General features: G+C 38.8%; 1 protein-coding gene across 1 annotated transcript in view; it reads left to right on the forward strand.

Moving 5' to 3' along the window:
• LOC122797630 (neural-cadherin-like) overlaps positions 1–17,830 on the forward strand; it is a 796,015-nt gene that overhangs the window by 133,390 nt on the left and 644,795 nt on the right. The window contains exon 6 of the mRNA XM_044066174.1: positions 365–614. Coding sequence (XP_043922109.1) covers positions 365–614 — 250 coding nt within the window. The remainder of the gene's footprint in view (positions 1–364; positions 615–17,830) is intronic.

Raw genomic sequence — 17,830 nt, forward strand, 5'->3', positions numbered from 1 at the left:
GCTTTAGGTCAGTGACATGAAGGTTTCACACTGTTGGATTCCATTTATCACAAAGTTAAATGTGTGAAAAAGGATTTAATTTCAGAGTAAAAATGTAATTTCACCTCCCCCATGCAAGAGCTGTACCTCGTGCATGTGTACTTAGAGGTTGGCTCACCTGGGGGGGGGGGTTTCCCCAGTGGCAGTGCGGTGACCTGATTTGGAATTCTAGAACTGGAGCTACTAACCTCATTAGAGATTAGACTACTGTTGTTGTTGGAGATTGTTACAATGTATCAGTAGCCTTTTAAGGCACTCTGCAGCAATGTTTTTTTTTCAGTATTTGTTCCTTTTGCTGCATAATTTCTTGTATTTTATGTTTCAGTGTTGGCAAAAGACTGTGATTCTGGCTCCAATGCGGAGATTTCCTACTCCATCCAAAGCTCAGACTTCTCCATTACACCGCAAGGAGTCATCAGTCCAAAAAAGCAGCTGGACTATGAGAGAGCCAATCACATCTATGAGTTTGCTGTTGTGGCTGTGGATAACGGACACCCTCCACGAACAGGAATGGCATCTGTGCGGATTCGGATGACAAATGTGAACGATGAGGCACCAGTATTCTCACAGAATGTGTATGTAGCAATTTAATTTCCTTTTGCTTTGAAATTTCTCCACTCAGATCACTGAACCTGCTAACAAGGCAACATTTGATGGTATATGATTTGTGAGTTTGCAGATACCCTGTTTGAAGTAGGGTATTGTTGAACATCTAAACAAATGAAAGCAGCTAGAATACAATTTTCAGCATATTTGTGTCCACAGATGGCTCTGTCTTTTTATTTTAAACATAACATGAGCTAGGCCAAGTGGCCTTTTTTTCAATCATGACCCATTGCATTAATCAAAAGATAAATTAGTGCAGGAGCCAACATGGAAGATAATAGCAGCTCCTAACACTGTCTTGTGAGGAGACACAGATTCCCCATAATAGCAGAAATTTACAGCTGGAAGTAATTAATAGATAGTATAAGAAAAATTATCAGGGATCATCTTTCAAGTACAATCGGATTATTTTACTGTAGAATAATATTGGTACCAGGAGGCCTAAACAGAAAGGATTATTTTCTACATGCTGGTTACCTCTGTCCTTAGAACCATAAAGCCTTCAATGACCGGACTTGAACCCATTCTTTTCCTCATAGTGGGTATCCCCAAAATGGAGGCTAAATCATCTGGAAGAGCCATTGTCCAGGCAGGTATTTGGGTGATTTGTGTCCTTGCTGGCATTCCATTAATGAGATGTATATTATTGTACGCTGTGACCATTTTACTCAGAGGGAGATGTGCACCCCCACAGTACTGTGGGGCCATGATGCCTTTTTTGTATGAAGGCCACCATATACATGGCTTGGCAGTTGAATGGCTGCCATAGGATCATATCTTGTGTCACTGAATTGTGGCATTAGATGGTCCTGGTTCACCCCTCCCATCCCTACTGTATGCATGTCAATTTTAACCACATCATCTCCCATAGTTAACCAAGCTGTTACTCAAATTCTGTCGCCTGTGTCAGTCAGGGCTTTGGCTCTCGATACTAGTGGAGCTAGTTAAACACTAATGACTTAAGCTGTAACAGGAAAGTGCTTGAAGTATGCTGTCTGTATATAGGTCCAGAGGTAAGTACTAGTGTAGCTGGCCTTGTAGGACATTTTAAGCCTAACTAACGTCCGTTTTTTTGCTCAAATAACTGTAACAATATTGTTCCGGAATTTAGGCTTAAGTATGGGTAATGTATTAGCTGCATAAATGGGAGATGTAAAGGACAGGTTAATATGGAGAGAATATTTACAAGAAGATGAGAATATTAATGAAGGTTTTAAGAGGATAGGTAGTCAGTGAGCTTCCTCTTTGGAGATGAATAATGCGATACACCACACCACATAAATAAATAATAAAGACAGTGGTAATCCACAATCCACCACACCACATAAATAATAAAGACAGTGGTAATCTGCGATACACCACACCACATAAATAATAAAGACAGTGGTAATCCACGATACACCACACCACATAAATAATAAAGACAGTGGTAATCCACGATACACCACACCACATAAATAATAAAGACAGTGGTAATGCTATACACCACACCACATAAATAATAGACAGTGGTAATCCGCGATACACCACACCACATAAATAATAAAGGCAGTGGTAATGCTATACACCACACCACATAAATAATAAAGACAGTGGTAATCCACGATACACCACACCACATAAATAAAGACAGTGGTAATGCGCGATACACCACACCACATAAATAATAAAGACAGTGGTAATCCTTTGATGGAGAGATGGACATCAGTTCACATATCTTGCTAGTGACACTTTAAAGAAATTTGCATTATTTGTAGGCAAGCTAAGAGTAAGCATAACTTCATATTGGAGGGCAGGTATGCGTTTACCAATGACAATTACACCTTCTTTGAAAAAAATATTGTATCTTATATCAGGTTTTGTCATACTTTATGTTTTGCCAATTGTCTTTGTGACACAGTCAGTGAAAGTAAGTGAATCGCTATCAGTAGACCAAGGTTTTTGAGAAAAGGGATATGCCCAATGACACCTTCTGGGAAAGCAAAGGCAATACTACATGAAAACGGATTGTATAAGCATTTCAAGTTTCCAAAGAGCACATGTTGTTATGAAAATGTATGATAAATCCTTTGTTTCAGATCCAGCCGTGTAATTACATTAGGCCACATTAGTTTATTTTCAGTAGTTTCGGTAGATTTGCCTGAAAACCAAATAGCATCATTGTCAGCATATGACATCAAGTTATCTATATGTGGCCACAGATTAATGCTATTTATAAAGAAAGTGAATAAAACAAGCCCTGAAGCCGATGCTTGAATGCACTGCATGTAATGGGGGTGGGGGTGGAGAAAGCAGTTAGATGACAAACTTCACCACAATGACTTTCTGTAGACCAAGAGATAGGTGGGTGTGGGGGACAGATATGGGCTCTAAACTGCCCTTAAAGTGTACTATAAATTCTTGTCAACCACTGAGTAGCTTTGGGGTCCTCCCCTTGTGGTTCAAATTTAGCAGGTGGAATAGAGTGGGACAGAGTCAAAAAACATAATCAGATTAAGAACCAGGGCTTCTGTCATCTGTCTTGTCACCATGGGTTGGCAGATTTTTCCTATAAAGAACAGAAGCATGTGCTGATTGTGCTGTGTGTTTTCCTAAAAGTGTGCTGTTCAACAGATAGCAAATAATTTACAGGAAGTAATTTTTTCTAGTTACTGCTCCATTTGGAAGGAGACAGTTTTCTGCATGATTTTTCAGAAGTTGTATAATTGGCCTGTAAGGGTCATTTAAGATGATCCTTAGGACCTGAGTTTGGTACGGGAATAATAACTGAAGACTTCCAGATGTCAGAAAAAGTAGAGTGCTTTATAGAATATATGTACTAATGAAAGAGGTAAATGTGTTAAGGAATCTGGAAAGCAGTCTGCCAAACTCAACTGGGAATTCTTTTAAGCAAACAGTTGACTTTCTGGAGAGAAACATGTAGAAAACACAAGTGGGAAATGAAATAAATGTCCTGGAATGGGTTTTAAGTTACATGGGAGTCATATTATGCATGCGTATAATTATGGGGGTTTGGTGGGGCTTGGTCTACCTCAGAAGGGGAATGAGGTTGGTTATTCATGTTATGAGTATGTTTATCACTGTGTGTAGTTCGTGTTGTAAGATTATTTAATTCTCACCAGAAACATTTAGAGTTTTTTTTGGAATGGGGATTGTCTTCATCTTAGATAATTTGCCTTGGTTTATTTGATTAGCTGTTTGTACTGTCTTCTGATATTTTGATAATTGCTGTAAGAAGAGGACGGATGGATGCTCAGACTTATAGTTATGATTTGGGGAATTTCAGCAGTTATCCATGGCACAGAAGATGCTGAGACGCTGCATATTTTTTTTTTTTGTCGGAATAATATATTTCTTACAGTGGGAGTAAAATGTTGAAGACTTGAAATTATCCTTTGTTGAAAAAGAAAAAAGAAATTATCCTTTGTTATGGTCCACCAGACAAAGTACAAGGGTGCAATCTAAAGGCTTAAGATCCGCTGCGGTGGTGGTGCTGCGGTAGCATTGTTGCCTCACAGTAAGACGTTGTCCTGTTCAATTCTCAGCTAGAGCGTCTTCTGTGTGGAAACATGCGTGAATGGGCGTACCTTCATTGAAGGTTGTGCATCAGAGCTGGCAACTCGGCACGTAAAAATCTACTGCCAATCATTAGCGGACTGGAGTCCGCTGTGGTGACCCCTAACTGGGAAAAGACAAAAGACACAACAAGAAAAACAAGGAGCAAGGAATGATTATCATTTATTTATTTTTATTTATTTGACATTTGTTGACCGGGATAGTCTGACTGGGCAAATGCCCTTTTTCAGCGGAGGCCCGGGGAGAAAAGCTCCAAAGTAATATTATACAATTTTTCAAATTACAGCGAATGTAAAATACAATGTGATTTTCTGCAAATGCATTAACAAAAATGAAGGCAAAAGAGACACATTATACAATGTATTTAAACAAGTTGTTATAAGAGTGACACATAGTTGCGAGACAGGAAACAGTGATAAGATCAGTAGGTTACTGTTAGTATTTTATGGGGGGGGGGGGGTTATGCTTGAATGAGTGAATATTTTTTTCCAAAATGTTTTTATTCATTTTATAACACAATCACTTAACAGTATAGTAACAAGAAAAAACAAACTATATACAATGTCCATAACAACTAAAAAAAGCAATATACATAGAACACTTAATATTTCTGTAACAGATTTGACAATTTTATCCAAGCTATTAAATGATGAGTTGTTGTGTTAGTCCATGCTTATATAGTAGTAACTTCATTCTTGAAAGTATCAGGATTTTCTAGTTTTTAGCTCAGCAACACAAGACAATGTAACTAAAGAGTTGTGCCTCGATGTCAGGAATGTTTAATGAGTCAAGAACATTGGAGAGAACCTAGTTTATTAAGGTATGCCTACCAGATAAAGGATTGGATTGAGAATCTGACAAATTGTTAGACAGCATTACTTTATTTATTTAGTTAGTTTTCTGAATTGGTTAACTGTAGTAAAATGAAAACTATCTAAGGATCTCGCCAACAAAAGGTGGTACGCAAAAGTGAGGATAAAAGCTCCTTTAAGTATTGCATGTATTTTGGTCAAAAGTGGTTATATTGAATGGAGGCAGTTCACAACATTGAAGGAGTTTGAAGGAGAGGGATGTATACCAGGCCAACTACAAATCCGAGTTTAGCCTCAGTTTGCCATTGACAAATTAACCAGTTTTGGACAGTATCAGGGGCAATGGAAGAAGAATACATAAGCTGGCAAAGGACAGATGAGTTAAATTTGTTAATGAGTAAGGAGGCTGTACTGCTTATGCAGTTTTCATGTCCCCATTTTTGGAATAAGTCGTACTCCTGTGAAAATTGATGTAACTGTGTCACAGGATTTCATTTACAACTCAGTATTTCTGAGTTTATGGGGCTTAGTTCAGGCCATCTCTGGAAAAGGGGATATTATTTTCTTAAGCCCCCTGCATTAACTGTACTAGTACAAAATATTTCAGCATTGTTAGTATCTGGACCAGGATTTGATTCTGTGATCCTAGATAGTATTAAGGTTAATGAAGCTGAGGAAGACAACGTAAAGGGGACAGAAGAAGTGAATGTGAAATTATAGAGTATTAAACAAGGTTTGGTTGTAGAAAGATGTGAGGGAGAAGAAAAATAATGCTGCATTAGGAACTGGTTTCACAAACTATTTTTTTTTAAAAGCTGTTTAGGCGTAGAGGTAAGCAGGTGTTGGTGACAGAGATGGACCAAAGACAGTCAGATGTCTCCAGTTAAGAAGAGGGAAATAGCCAGACATTGGTGCCATTCTGAAGGTAACACACAATAAAGCAGGATAATATACATAATAATTCACTGTAAACTAATGATTAACAACAGGGTAACACTCTAACTCAGTGTATTGAAATGCAAACATTAATACCAGGTACTGTGCTAACAACATTAACAACATTATCTTTGAAAATGCATCAGGAAAATGATAATAAGGTCAACTGTAGAAGCAGTCAAATTACAGAAATAAAGTCTAAATATCACAAAGGAGTCATTCAAGCTCACAACGATTATAAGATTGAACTTGGTAGATACATGTTATAATTCCATTCAGGCGCAGGACCAGAAAGAGGTGGCTGATGAAATTAAGTAAAGGTAAATTAAACAAAGCACAAGTCTAGTTCTAAATTATGAAGAGATCAAAGAACATTGATCCTTTGTTGTGTTTAGATTACCTTCTTTGTTATATATTATCTAACATGAACACAGATGCAGAGTGAAGATTCAGTCCATTTCCAAGTGATGAAGTGATTGACCACTCACAAAGTAACAACAGGGGGGATTCAGAAAATGGCAAAGTCTCTAACAATGTTGCTGTAGAAGTATTTCAAAAACACTGTGCTGCGATGTAACGTATGGAAGTATCACCATGGTAAGACAGAAGCAGCGGGTCACCTACTCCCCAAAGACTTGGTCCGGTATTGCTATGACTGGTAGTGGATCTTTAGGGCTTCCTGAGAGTCTGCTATCTCTGTTTCCATCTGTTTGTTTTTCCCTGTATATGTCCTACCCACTCCTTACCTGGCCTCCCAGGCTCTGACCCTGTGGAGCTCAAGCTTAATGAGCATACACTGCTCTATTGAGAGTCATGCCAAAAAGCCAAGGGGAACATGCTTCCCCACAAAAGGCAATTGTAGTAAAGGTCAAAAGAGCCACCATGGAGGAAGGTGTACTCTGCCAGGTGAGACAGTAGATCAGCCTTCAGGATCAGCAAGCTGGCCTGCTCCTCACCATGTGACTCAAGCCACAGACCAAATGAGCTCATGGGGGAGTCCTGGGTAGGAACAAATGGAATGTAGGGTTCTTGCCTCACCTATGTATTCCCATCTTCTGCTACTGACAAATCAATAGACCAGCCAAACCTAAGTTTTCCCATGTTCAGCTACTATGGAACAAATAGGCCAGCCTCATGTGAATATTCCCATCTCCTGCCACTGTGTAATGAATAGGCCAGCCTCATCTGAATATTTGCATTTCCTGCCACCGTGAAACGAATAGGCCACTTGATGCAAGTTGTGATGTTATGAGGTAGTGCCATCTGTGTCAGGGAGAGTAGGGCATTACATGTGTACATATGCCAGCATAGCTAGCTCGAGTTTTGTAAAGAATTTTGTTATTTGACTATCACACTGATTTGTACAAATATTAGAGTTAAAAATATATTTGTAAAGTTACTCGTATTAAAATGCATCAACAGTAGGTCCTGCTGGACAGAAAAAATGTATGCATGTATATTAGGTTGCATTGTTGTAACTGTGATCAAATGTGTATGTTTATCAGAGAACCCTGGAAGGGTGGAAAGTTTGAAATTGTGTTACAGCTTTCAGATGCTGCCACAGATCGTAGCAAAGCTCTGTGTGTGTATTGTACAAGAGTCAGGCGACCAGAGGTGATGTCATCCTCTAACCAGCATCTGGTATTTTTGGAACTCTCACAGCAGCACTTTGGAACCTGACAGAAAAGATTTCTGACAGGTTATAAATCTCAAACATCCACACAGACAATGACAGATATCTGGCTTTTGCTGTGGTAAGACACTCAGCACACATCAGCTTGCCTTGCTTTAGTAAGTATTCGGGGAACAGTAATTCTTCAGTCAGTCAGAGACATTTAATGAGAATAGTTTAGTATTGTTTTCTGCATCTGTGAGAAATTATCCACCTGTATTATTTTTGTTATATCTCTGAGGTTGAAACTCAGTTTATTGTATTCAGTATTCTCTTTTTTTGTTTTGTTTTATTGTTTATCATTAAATATTTAAATACCTTTAATTGTGGTTGGTCCTTTAGAGAATGCTTCTAACATCTTGACAGTGCTTATGCTTGTTTTAGTGACACTGTGGCTGCTTCTGAAAGCCTTGCTGCTTTGATCACACCCTACCATTTGTATTAATATTAATTTACACAGTATAATTGGGTATCTTATATAAGAGCCTTAGGGTAGCTGACTGGTGGCAGAATGATTAATTGAGAGTCTGGGCAGAAAGGGGCACAGTTAGTTAATCTGTGCCAGCTTTTCCCAATTGTGTATGTGTTTGAGAAACTCAAATATCCAAGTGTGTGTGTCAGCTACTGGGAACAGGGACACAGAGTTCCAAAGTGGTCAGTGTGGAGTTTTGTGTGGCCCTGGAGAGAGAAAGAAAGCCCAGCTCCAGGTCAGGAGCATGCTGTGTGTGCGCTCTTAAGGGAAATTGTGCTTGGTGCAGGGTGCTGCATCTGAAAATAGTGTGCGACTCCATCTTTGCTTTTAGTGACCGTCCCTCACCGGAGTCAGTGGTGAGGACTGACTCTCCTTGATTGCTGGCCTGGAGTAGGGACCCGTCACACAGGTGGAGGAAAGGTTTGACTTGGTCCTGCAGGGGAGGGGTCATCAAAAATAAAGATAGTCTGCTTATATGTGAGAATTCATTATATAAAGGACCAGTGTTGCAGCATAGACTTAAATTTGTTTTTGTCCATTTATTATTTTTATGATTGTTAATGTCCGAGCATGCTTCCTGTTCAGAATGGAACACCTTTCTCCACTCATCTACTACTTTATTCATTTGTTTCTTTATACATAATACTTAAGGAAAAAATAAAGAAAAAAGACAGTGAGTTGACATATCAAACCTGTTAACTTAGCTCTGTAAAAGCCTTGCAAGTTGATTGGCTACATCCACTAGGATAGGTATTACTTAACAAATCAATTTAGACTTTCATTATAACTGTCTTCCTACCATAGAAGGTACATCACTACATGTCCTGTAGAAATCTAGGGTGGGCTGAACTTCTCTGCATGCTTAAGACAGCCAGCTTCATATTTGCAACAAACTTCATTATGTCACCCAATGACCACCTGTTTCTATCAGGTTCCAGTGGTGCATCCCGCTGTAAGGTCTAAGTTCTGACAAAACCAACCTTCCACATATAAGGGCATAATAACAGAATCAGATATGTTTCTTTTGCTTATAATGTTGTTAGATTGAGAGGAAGTTAGTATATTGAGGCACTCTCACAAATACCATGAAACTGTATTTTCATTCATGAAACCACTTGTCATCTATACCATTAAGAAACTTAGGAGACTATAACCTTCAGATCCATCTGACAGGCTGACTTTTACAATACTGAATGCCCTCCAGCCATTCTCTATATACTGATGTAATATATCATTACCGCTCACATCCCGGTGTAAAATTATCTCCATAGTGTGTGATCTTTGAATGATCACACACACACACACACACACACACACACACACACACGCACACGCACACGCACACGCACACACACGCACACGCACACATGCACACACAGACTCATATTCATCTTGACTGCTGCGAGATTAGAACCCCTACCTATCTAGTTATACAACGTAGAAAACACAGTGCTTAATGCTAGCTGATGCTGAATTGGCCACACAGAAGACAAGTTATCCTCCATCTTTTCGGCCCGCTACTGCAACTCATTTTGGATATTATGTTGTTGAGCCATCTGAGTTGTGAGTAATATAAGACTTTGCTGAAGTTACTTTCTGTATCCCAAGTGGGTAGAGTTCAGCATGCACCATAGCAAGTAACGTTTCATGAAAAGAGTAATGGATAGGTGAAGAAGGTTAAGTGACCAGGTAGTAAGCAGGGAGATGATGGTATTTCCTCTCTTTTTCTCCCATCACAACTGATGTAATAGGTACTCTGTGGGGTTAGAGAAAGCATTTCTGTGTCTGAAGTTTAAGGACACTGAGGCATAGCCAGTCAAGCATGGGACATTGAGGCATAGCCAATCAAGCCTGGGACATTGAAGCATAGCCAATCAAGTGTGTGTGTGTTACCTTCTGCACTAACAAAAGGCAAATGCTTTCTTTTACTTACCCCCAGAGTTTGGTGTATTCCATAACAGGGCTTTTAAATTACAGATTCAGGTGTTTAAAATTACTGTGATAACCTTGTTCTGCATGAGTTCCAAACACCAGCTAGACTACAAGGAAAGTAGGAAGTGTGATATGTAACTGTTACCAGAGATGATGGACTATGCATTGACCCATCACAAGCACATTGGTTAGTAGTTAAGAAGTCATGTTTTATTAAAATTAATAAGAAAATGGAGAATAAACATGTGCAGCACTGAAAATGTGGCATTGAAAGGGAACATTGTCAAAATATTAAGCACATCTCCAAAATTTGCTGTAAGACAATAAATAGTTTGAATACAGTAAACCTGCACTATTCCTATGTACTTGTTTCTAATGTAAAGGAAATAAACTGAAGCTGTGCAACAGAAACCATCTCTGCTATTCAGTAAAACCTGTCCAAATGTAAAGGATTTTGACTGGTTAGCCCATCATAACCCTGTTATGTATTTTAGAAATGGTTGCTGACATCTGAATTTTTTGAAATCCATTTCAAGGATGCTTAACGTTTGGTTGCTAATGGAAACACAGTTAAAATGCTTTGTAATGTATGTGGAATTCTGTCATTTGTTTTTAGTGGGTGGTATACTAAAGATTTAAAATCCTGTGTGGAGCTCTATGATCTAATAAAATCAGCTACTATGCACTGCATTTCATTATTTTATTAAAATAGTATTAAACTCTTGCCTGAATGTTACTGTCAGTTTAAAAAGAAACACTACACTACGTTGTGGTCACCTTAGGTGTGTGACAGCTTTTAAAGCTGTAACTTAGTTAATAAAGTGCTTTGTTTTTGACTGCTGCGTAGCATTGCTAGGTTTCCTTTGTGTTTTAACAGTAAAGTTTTTGAGTAAGAGCAGAGAGGTTCCTATATATGAATCTTGTTACTCTTGAGTTTATTTTTTTCTCATTTTCAAAGTGTAATCAGAGCACTTAGTGTTAATTTATTGTTATAAGCTTAATGTGCAACAAGGCATGACAGGTTTTAAGCACAGATAATGCATATCAGGCTTATGCTTTGTCATTTAGTGGAATAAAGGCAATATACAAATCAAGACAGCGGGTAGTTGTTAAATATGCCATAAAAAGCAAGTAATCCTATAAATGGAAGATGAGTGATTATTTGAGAAAAGTCAAAGTTATTGTGGTGTTAGTAAAAATAACTTCCAAGCAGTAAATTACTTGTAGTTTTTTAAGTAACATTCTTATGAAAAGCAGAAACATTCAAGGTTATATTGCAATTCATTTCTACACATGGAAACTAATTTAGATATATTGATGGTGTAGGGGATTGTTTTTATTTTCCCCTGTGGGTCTACATTGAGAAAGAGATTTTGTTTTGCTTTGCTATGAAATCTCTAGACACCAGCTGATTGTGTCATTCTTATCAAATGAATACAAGTGCCATTTCTTTGTACAGATCAAATCAGTTGATGTTAATGTTTATTATAAACATGCATTAAGTTGTTCTACTGTATTATAGTGCATCTGAATGTTCTACGGTATTATTTTTGTAGTATATTGTCTCTAACCTAATAGTGTATTACATGTTGCCGGTGGTTCTGGTTACAGCCAAGAAGGCTACTAGGTCTGGTCTACTCATTTGGTTATCAAATACAAGACAAGGAATAAAAGCAATGTTTTTATAACTATAATCCGATGAGCACTCTACATACTTAGATTTCAGGGTTTTTTCTGTTGTATTGCATGGCATGCAGTTCCTTCTCTCTACAAACAAAGTGTATGAATTAATTTGATGCTCATTTTGACAGGGTATTATCATATTTCCTTTATGCAAATGTTCTGTGTATTCAAGTACTATTATTATAGCTTGACAAAATCAGAACAACTGATGTGAAGAAAACATACTTTTTGCATTGCATGAATAGGTTCCCAGATAAATTTCCAACATTGTTTAGAAATTGACAGAATAATTTAAAAGGACTTCATCATTCACTAAGGCAATTCCAAAGGAATGAGCATTTCCTTTAAAATAAGCATATGTGAAGTGGCAAATAGAATTTGCATTAATTATGTTTTGTCATGCAAAGAACTGATTTATGGATAGCTTAATGCAAAATATCAAATGCTTGAATATTTATGCTGCCAGTTTTAGCACAGTGACGCTAAAATGATATGATATTGTTTAGACAATGAATCCTAAAGTGTCAAAATGTTTTCAATTAATATACATAGCTATTCCCATGATTAGTTAAACTCAGTTATGCAAAATAGTGCAGAAAAAAGGAACCCCATTATGTGGAGGGAAGGGGAGGTACAATTATTGCTGGGCACCTGGTGTGATACTCCTAGTTGCTTTGAAAGCTAAGTCGATTGCCGTTGATGCACTAGAAGTGGAGAAGTTCCTTGGTAAAGTTCCTTTGCTATATTGTCAGCTCTTATCCTAAATTATAGTTAGCAAAGCATTGACCACTTCCTGAATTAAACTAATATGTTATTCAAAACTGTAATTCTGCACATTTTTAATTAGATTGTAAAGTGCAATCATAGCTAGAGAGTTTAGAAGTAAGGCATAACTTGTTAGATAGTTTCCACGGTTCTTACCTGTGTGTTGTGACTGGATTATATTACATACAGAATGGGCTTGCTTAGTAGCATTACTTCCTAACCAGGTGGATTCTGGAGCAGACATGAACTCAGCACATAACATAGGAAAATACAGAAAGGAAGGCAAAGAACATGAGTATTTTTTATTGGCACACCCCCTAGCATAAAGGGTGGGGAATGGTGAAACTGCACATTAACTTCCATTTTGTTAACCTCCCCCATGTGGTACATACTGCTTCAATTCCTTAGTGCAAGAAATCTGCACAAAGCCAAATGTAATGGTGGGACAAAGGCTCAAAAATAGGAACAGATTTTAAATATTGCTGCTGTAATCTTAGAAATTTGCTAGAATAACAGGTTTTGCATTTTCTGAAGATTAAGAAGTCTGAAACTCAAATGCCTGTCATTATTTAATGACTTCATTCCTCAATGATTTGCCAGAAACCCACAAACCTTATGAGGAACAGACCAAAAACATGAGGCAGAATTCTGCAAAATTGTGGACAGCTCAGTTGTATATCTGGTATCTGGCTACAATGTGTAATGATGTCAAAACTAACTCAGACGTAGTAAAAAAATTCTGATCTGTACATCAAGGCCTTCTGCTGCTATCCCCTCCACAAACACCCCTTGTTCTATGGTATATAAATTAAAATATGTCACAAAGGGTGAAATGTTTGCAGTTAAGTATTCCTACTAAAAACATGTAATTGGATAATTAAATAACTATTAGAACCCCAATCATGTATCACTTTGAGATGGGCAAAATGCTGTCCCACAACAATGAAGCTGATTTACATGACATATGCCTGGCTACATCCATGGCTGACGGTAAGCACACGTAGCAACTTTTTAACCTTGAGAACTACTTGGAGATCATCTTTAACTGGAGGAACGCCATTTGGGTGAAATTTGATCTCATTAACACAGAGACAGTGATGGTGGGGCTCTTACAGTTACACAGTCTTGTTATGTAATTTTCTCTGTGGGAGTAGGTTGAATTTTTTTTAAGGCTGTATAATCTGAATGCATTGCAAGACAGTATGTTGTCACTTAAGAGCCAGGTGATAGCAGTTAGTGACGTAGTTTCTATTTCTTAACACTTAGCTAGCTTATCCAGTCTCTCTCTTAAGATGTACAAAACTGCTGTCTATATGTAATTTAATTTATATTAATTGTGGGGGGTATAGCTCAGTGGTAGAACATTTGACTGCAGATAAAGAGGTCCCAGTTCAAATCCAGGTGCCACCTACAGGGTGTGGCTTTGAATGGGCCCAGAGGTCTAATGGATAAACCATCAGCCTCTAGAGCTGTAGATTGTGGATTCAAGTCAGACCTGGGTTGATAATGCTTTGGATTGGCAGGTGGCATAATGCTTAATGTGTTTATCTCACAGGTAAGATATGTAAGGTTTGATTCTTACTAAGGGAAATTGGCTAAACTCACAAAGACAGCTTAGCCATGAACCTTATACTTCTGAAACTAAGTTGTAACTGATAAAGGATGTTGTAGGCAAGTTCAAAATTCACTTAAAAAAATTATCATGTCTGAAGGATTGCCCAAGTTAAATGTATCACTTTTTAAACTGACCTTGCCTTGCTAGGACATTCATTCACTCATTTTCTGCCTGGATTACTATTAATCCCTTGGGCACCACACCCTTGTAGCTCACCCAACAGAGTACCTAACTTCATGGATATATATCTTTCCAATTACTCTGCAGCCATTTTAGTGGGTATGGGTATCTTGAGACAATGTGACAATTGTCTCATGCTCACTGGAAACCATTTAATACTTAAAGAAACACAGTATGCAAAATATGTGTATACACAATGTCACTGTTGGCAAAAGTCTCACATTAAAACTTTCATAATAATAATTATCAGGTTGCCAGAAGTACACAAATACAGCACCCAACACTACACATACAGCCACAACCAGTGAAGCCTCAACTACAATGTCCATGAGGCAAGATAACCCACTACCCAGGACTTTAGTCAAAAGTGATTCCATTGTGCCCTTCTTTCCAGCTGAGCAAAGTATTGGTCAGTTGCCTATCAGGAGCCAGGTTATGCCAAGTTGCACATGCACTCAAGTCATTGCACCACAGGTACCAGTATTAGTCCATCATAGTTCTTGTAGGTGTAAAAGACCTGAGATGTACCTCCCTAGACTGTAAGAAGAGAGACATTATGTGCATCTACCTTCACAAAGGATGATGCCACAATGTGAACAACAGATGACTGGACGTTTGCCTTTAATACTTCATTTTTCTGGTGTCTTTGTAAGGGGATATAATATTTGTCTGCATGGGATGATATGGTCAACAGACCATGTTGCCTTGTCAAGGATCATTTACACCTGTCCCATCTAGGCTTTCAAAAATTAGCTAAGGCATTGATCTCCCACACAGAGCCTTTTTTAGTCAATGCCAAATTGACAAACCTTCCAACATTGCAAAATCAGCTGAAGGGACTCTAAGGGTGTTACTGCTCTATGCCAGGAGTCTAAACAAAAGCAGCACTCTTGTCAGGGTCTCCGCACCTTGGAGAATGCAGACATCTGTGCAGTTAATGCGGCATAGGTGAAAGCTGTGGAGAGTACCCCATCAGTGTGAGACTTTAGTGTTCCCCCATCAGTGTGAGACTTCAGTGTCCCCCCATCAGTGTGAGACTTCAGTGTCTCCCCGTCAGTGTGAGACTTCAGTGTCCCCCCATCAGTGTGAGACTTCAGTGTTCCCCCGTCAGTGTGAGGCTTCAGTGTTCCCCCATCAGTGTGAGACTTCAGTGTCCCTCTATCAGTGTGAGACTTCAGTGTCCCCCCGTCAGTGTGAGACTTCAGTGTTCCCCCATCAGTGTGAGACTTCAGTGTTCCATCATCAGTGTTACCCCATCAGTGTGAGACTTCAGTGCCTTCCACGCATTTAGACCCACAGCTGCACAGGCACGGACTAAATGCAGAGGTGTCTCACTCTACATCAATAACAAGCATAGTCCCATACCATATCCTAGCAAGCTACAGGTCACTCTGTATGACCCATGAAAACCGTAACTCATACTTTGACCTACCGGTGACACTCACTATTCAACAAATACCGTACTTTATTTGCTCCTGTATAGATTGGAAATCCTATACAACCCCAAAATTTCAGGCACAGAAATTCCTAAACTTTGTAAACACAAACACTCTAGACAAATAGTGCATATACCCACTAGAGGTACAAACATATTGGACCTGGTACCTGCAAATATGGGAGAATGTTGCAGCAATCGCACCGCCATGTCATATCCTCTCTAGTAAGGTCAGACCACAAAGCTGTTTCTTTCGAACTAAAAATCAAGTCTATAACCCCAGTAAACCCTGTAACAGTTAGAAACTATTCCAGCATAAACTACCTTTTAGTAAGCAATAACTTGTCAAAATTTCCAAACCCAGGTAACACAGCAGCCTATGTAGAATTGTTGACAGAAACTCTGTACAAGCATGTCAATAGTTGCATAGATTCTTCTGTGCCTACCAGAAGTAATCTCAAAAACTCAAAAACAAACCACCCTGGTGGAATCCAAAGTTAAACAGAATGTACAACAAAAGAAAAAAAAGTTTTAGTTAAAATTAGGAAGTGCAACACACCAAAAGATAAGAAACTATCTCATCAAGCTGAATAGACAACTAAGATGGTTAATTCAGTCAAACAAAACCAATCTTAAGGTAAAGATAGCTTCTCAGACCAAGGACAACTATAAGGTTTTCTTTAACTATGTCTAAAACCTCAAAGGCAGTACACAACAGTGTGCTGAACTGGTTGTAAATGGAGCCACATCTGTGGAGCCAGGAAATACAGTAAATCTACTGGATAACAAATTCATCTTCAACTTACCACCACACCACAGCTCCCGTTCAGGAAGTACCAACAAAAATAAACCCCCCAACTATCACTAGGGATCAGGCCCTAGATGTGCTTTCTAAGGCCAAGAACACAGCCTCAGTGGGCTCTAATAATATCAAACCACAAGAGAAAAGTTCAACGCTGCTCCGGTACAATAAAGGCTGTCCAATTACCTCGGATATGTTGCTGCAAAATGTAGATAAACCACCACGAAATACGTTGTTGCAAAGTGTAGATAAACCACCACGAAGTAAATATACTGATTGTTTATTAAACAGAACCAAAATTAAAACTTGGTTCACCAAGGTAATGGATAAGGGAAAGATGGTGCAAATTGTCCACCTTGACCTAGCTAATGCATTTGGTACAATAACCCACTCAGGCATTGTAAATAACTCATAGAATTAGGCACAACCTTGTATGCAAAACACTGAGTAGCCAGCTGGCTCACAGGCAGGATCCAGGACATTAGGCCTGGTGAGACTGCCACCACAATGAGTCCAGTCACCAGCAACATTTTAGTGTTTTTATTTTCTTTCCTAAATTGGGTGGCCACGGTGGTGCAGTGGTTAGCATTGCTGCCTCACAGCAAGAGGTTCTCCGGTTCGATCCTCGGCTGGGGTGCCTTCTGTGCGGAGTCTGCATGTCCTCCCTGTGGTCTCGTGGGTTTCCTCTGGGTGCTCCAGTTTCCTCCCACATCCCAAAGACATGCTGCAGGTGGATTGGTCACTCTAAATTGGCGCTAGGTGTGAGTGTGTGTGTGTATATGTGTGTGTGTGCCCTTTGTGGAAGGTTGGGTGCTGGGCTGGCAACTCGACACTGTAAAACTCCACTGCCAATCATGAGCGGACAGGTAATCCACTGTGGCGACCCCTAACCAGGAAAAGCCGAAAGAAGAAGAAGATTTTCTTTCCTAAATTGTTTTTGTACATTGTTAAGTAATGTTATTAAACAAACCTAAGTCATCTGTGATGTATTTTGCAGTAAAGTTTATTATGTACGCCATGTTAGGATACACTGTAACATTTTCAGGGAAATAATAGTTAGAAGACCATTGTCATGATATTAACAATATCCAGCCCCACCATAGCAAAACCAGATTTTATTTGCTAGCACAGGTTTTTGGAGCCATGGTTAATGTGCTTCTCAGGGGGCACAAATGAAAGCCAAAAAGTTTAAGGTGCACCCTGAAATATTTCGACTGAGTAACCTCACTATTTTTCTGTCTGCATGTCTGTCTATTAATGTATTTTCAGTAGCCAAGATACTTGGTTCTACTTTAGTTTACTGCA

This window comes from Protopterus annectens, chromosome 3.part1, assembly GCF_019279795.1.
Source record: "Protopterus annectens isolate FY-2018-M chromosome 3.part1, PAN1.0, whole genome shotgun sequence".
Lineage (NCBI taxonomy): Eukaryota > Metazoa > Chordata > Ceratodontiformes > Protopteridae > Protopterus > Protopterus annectens.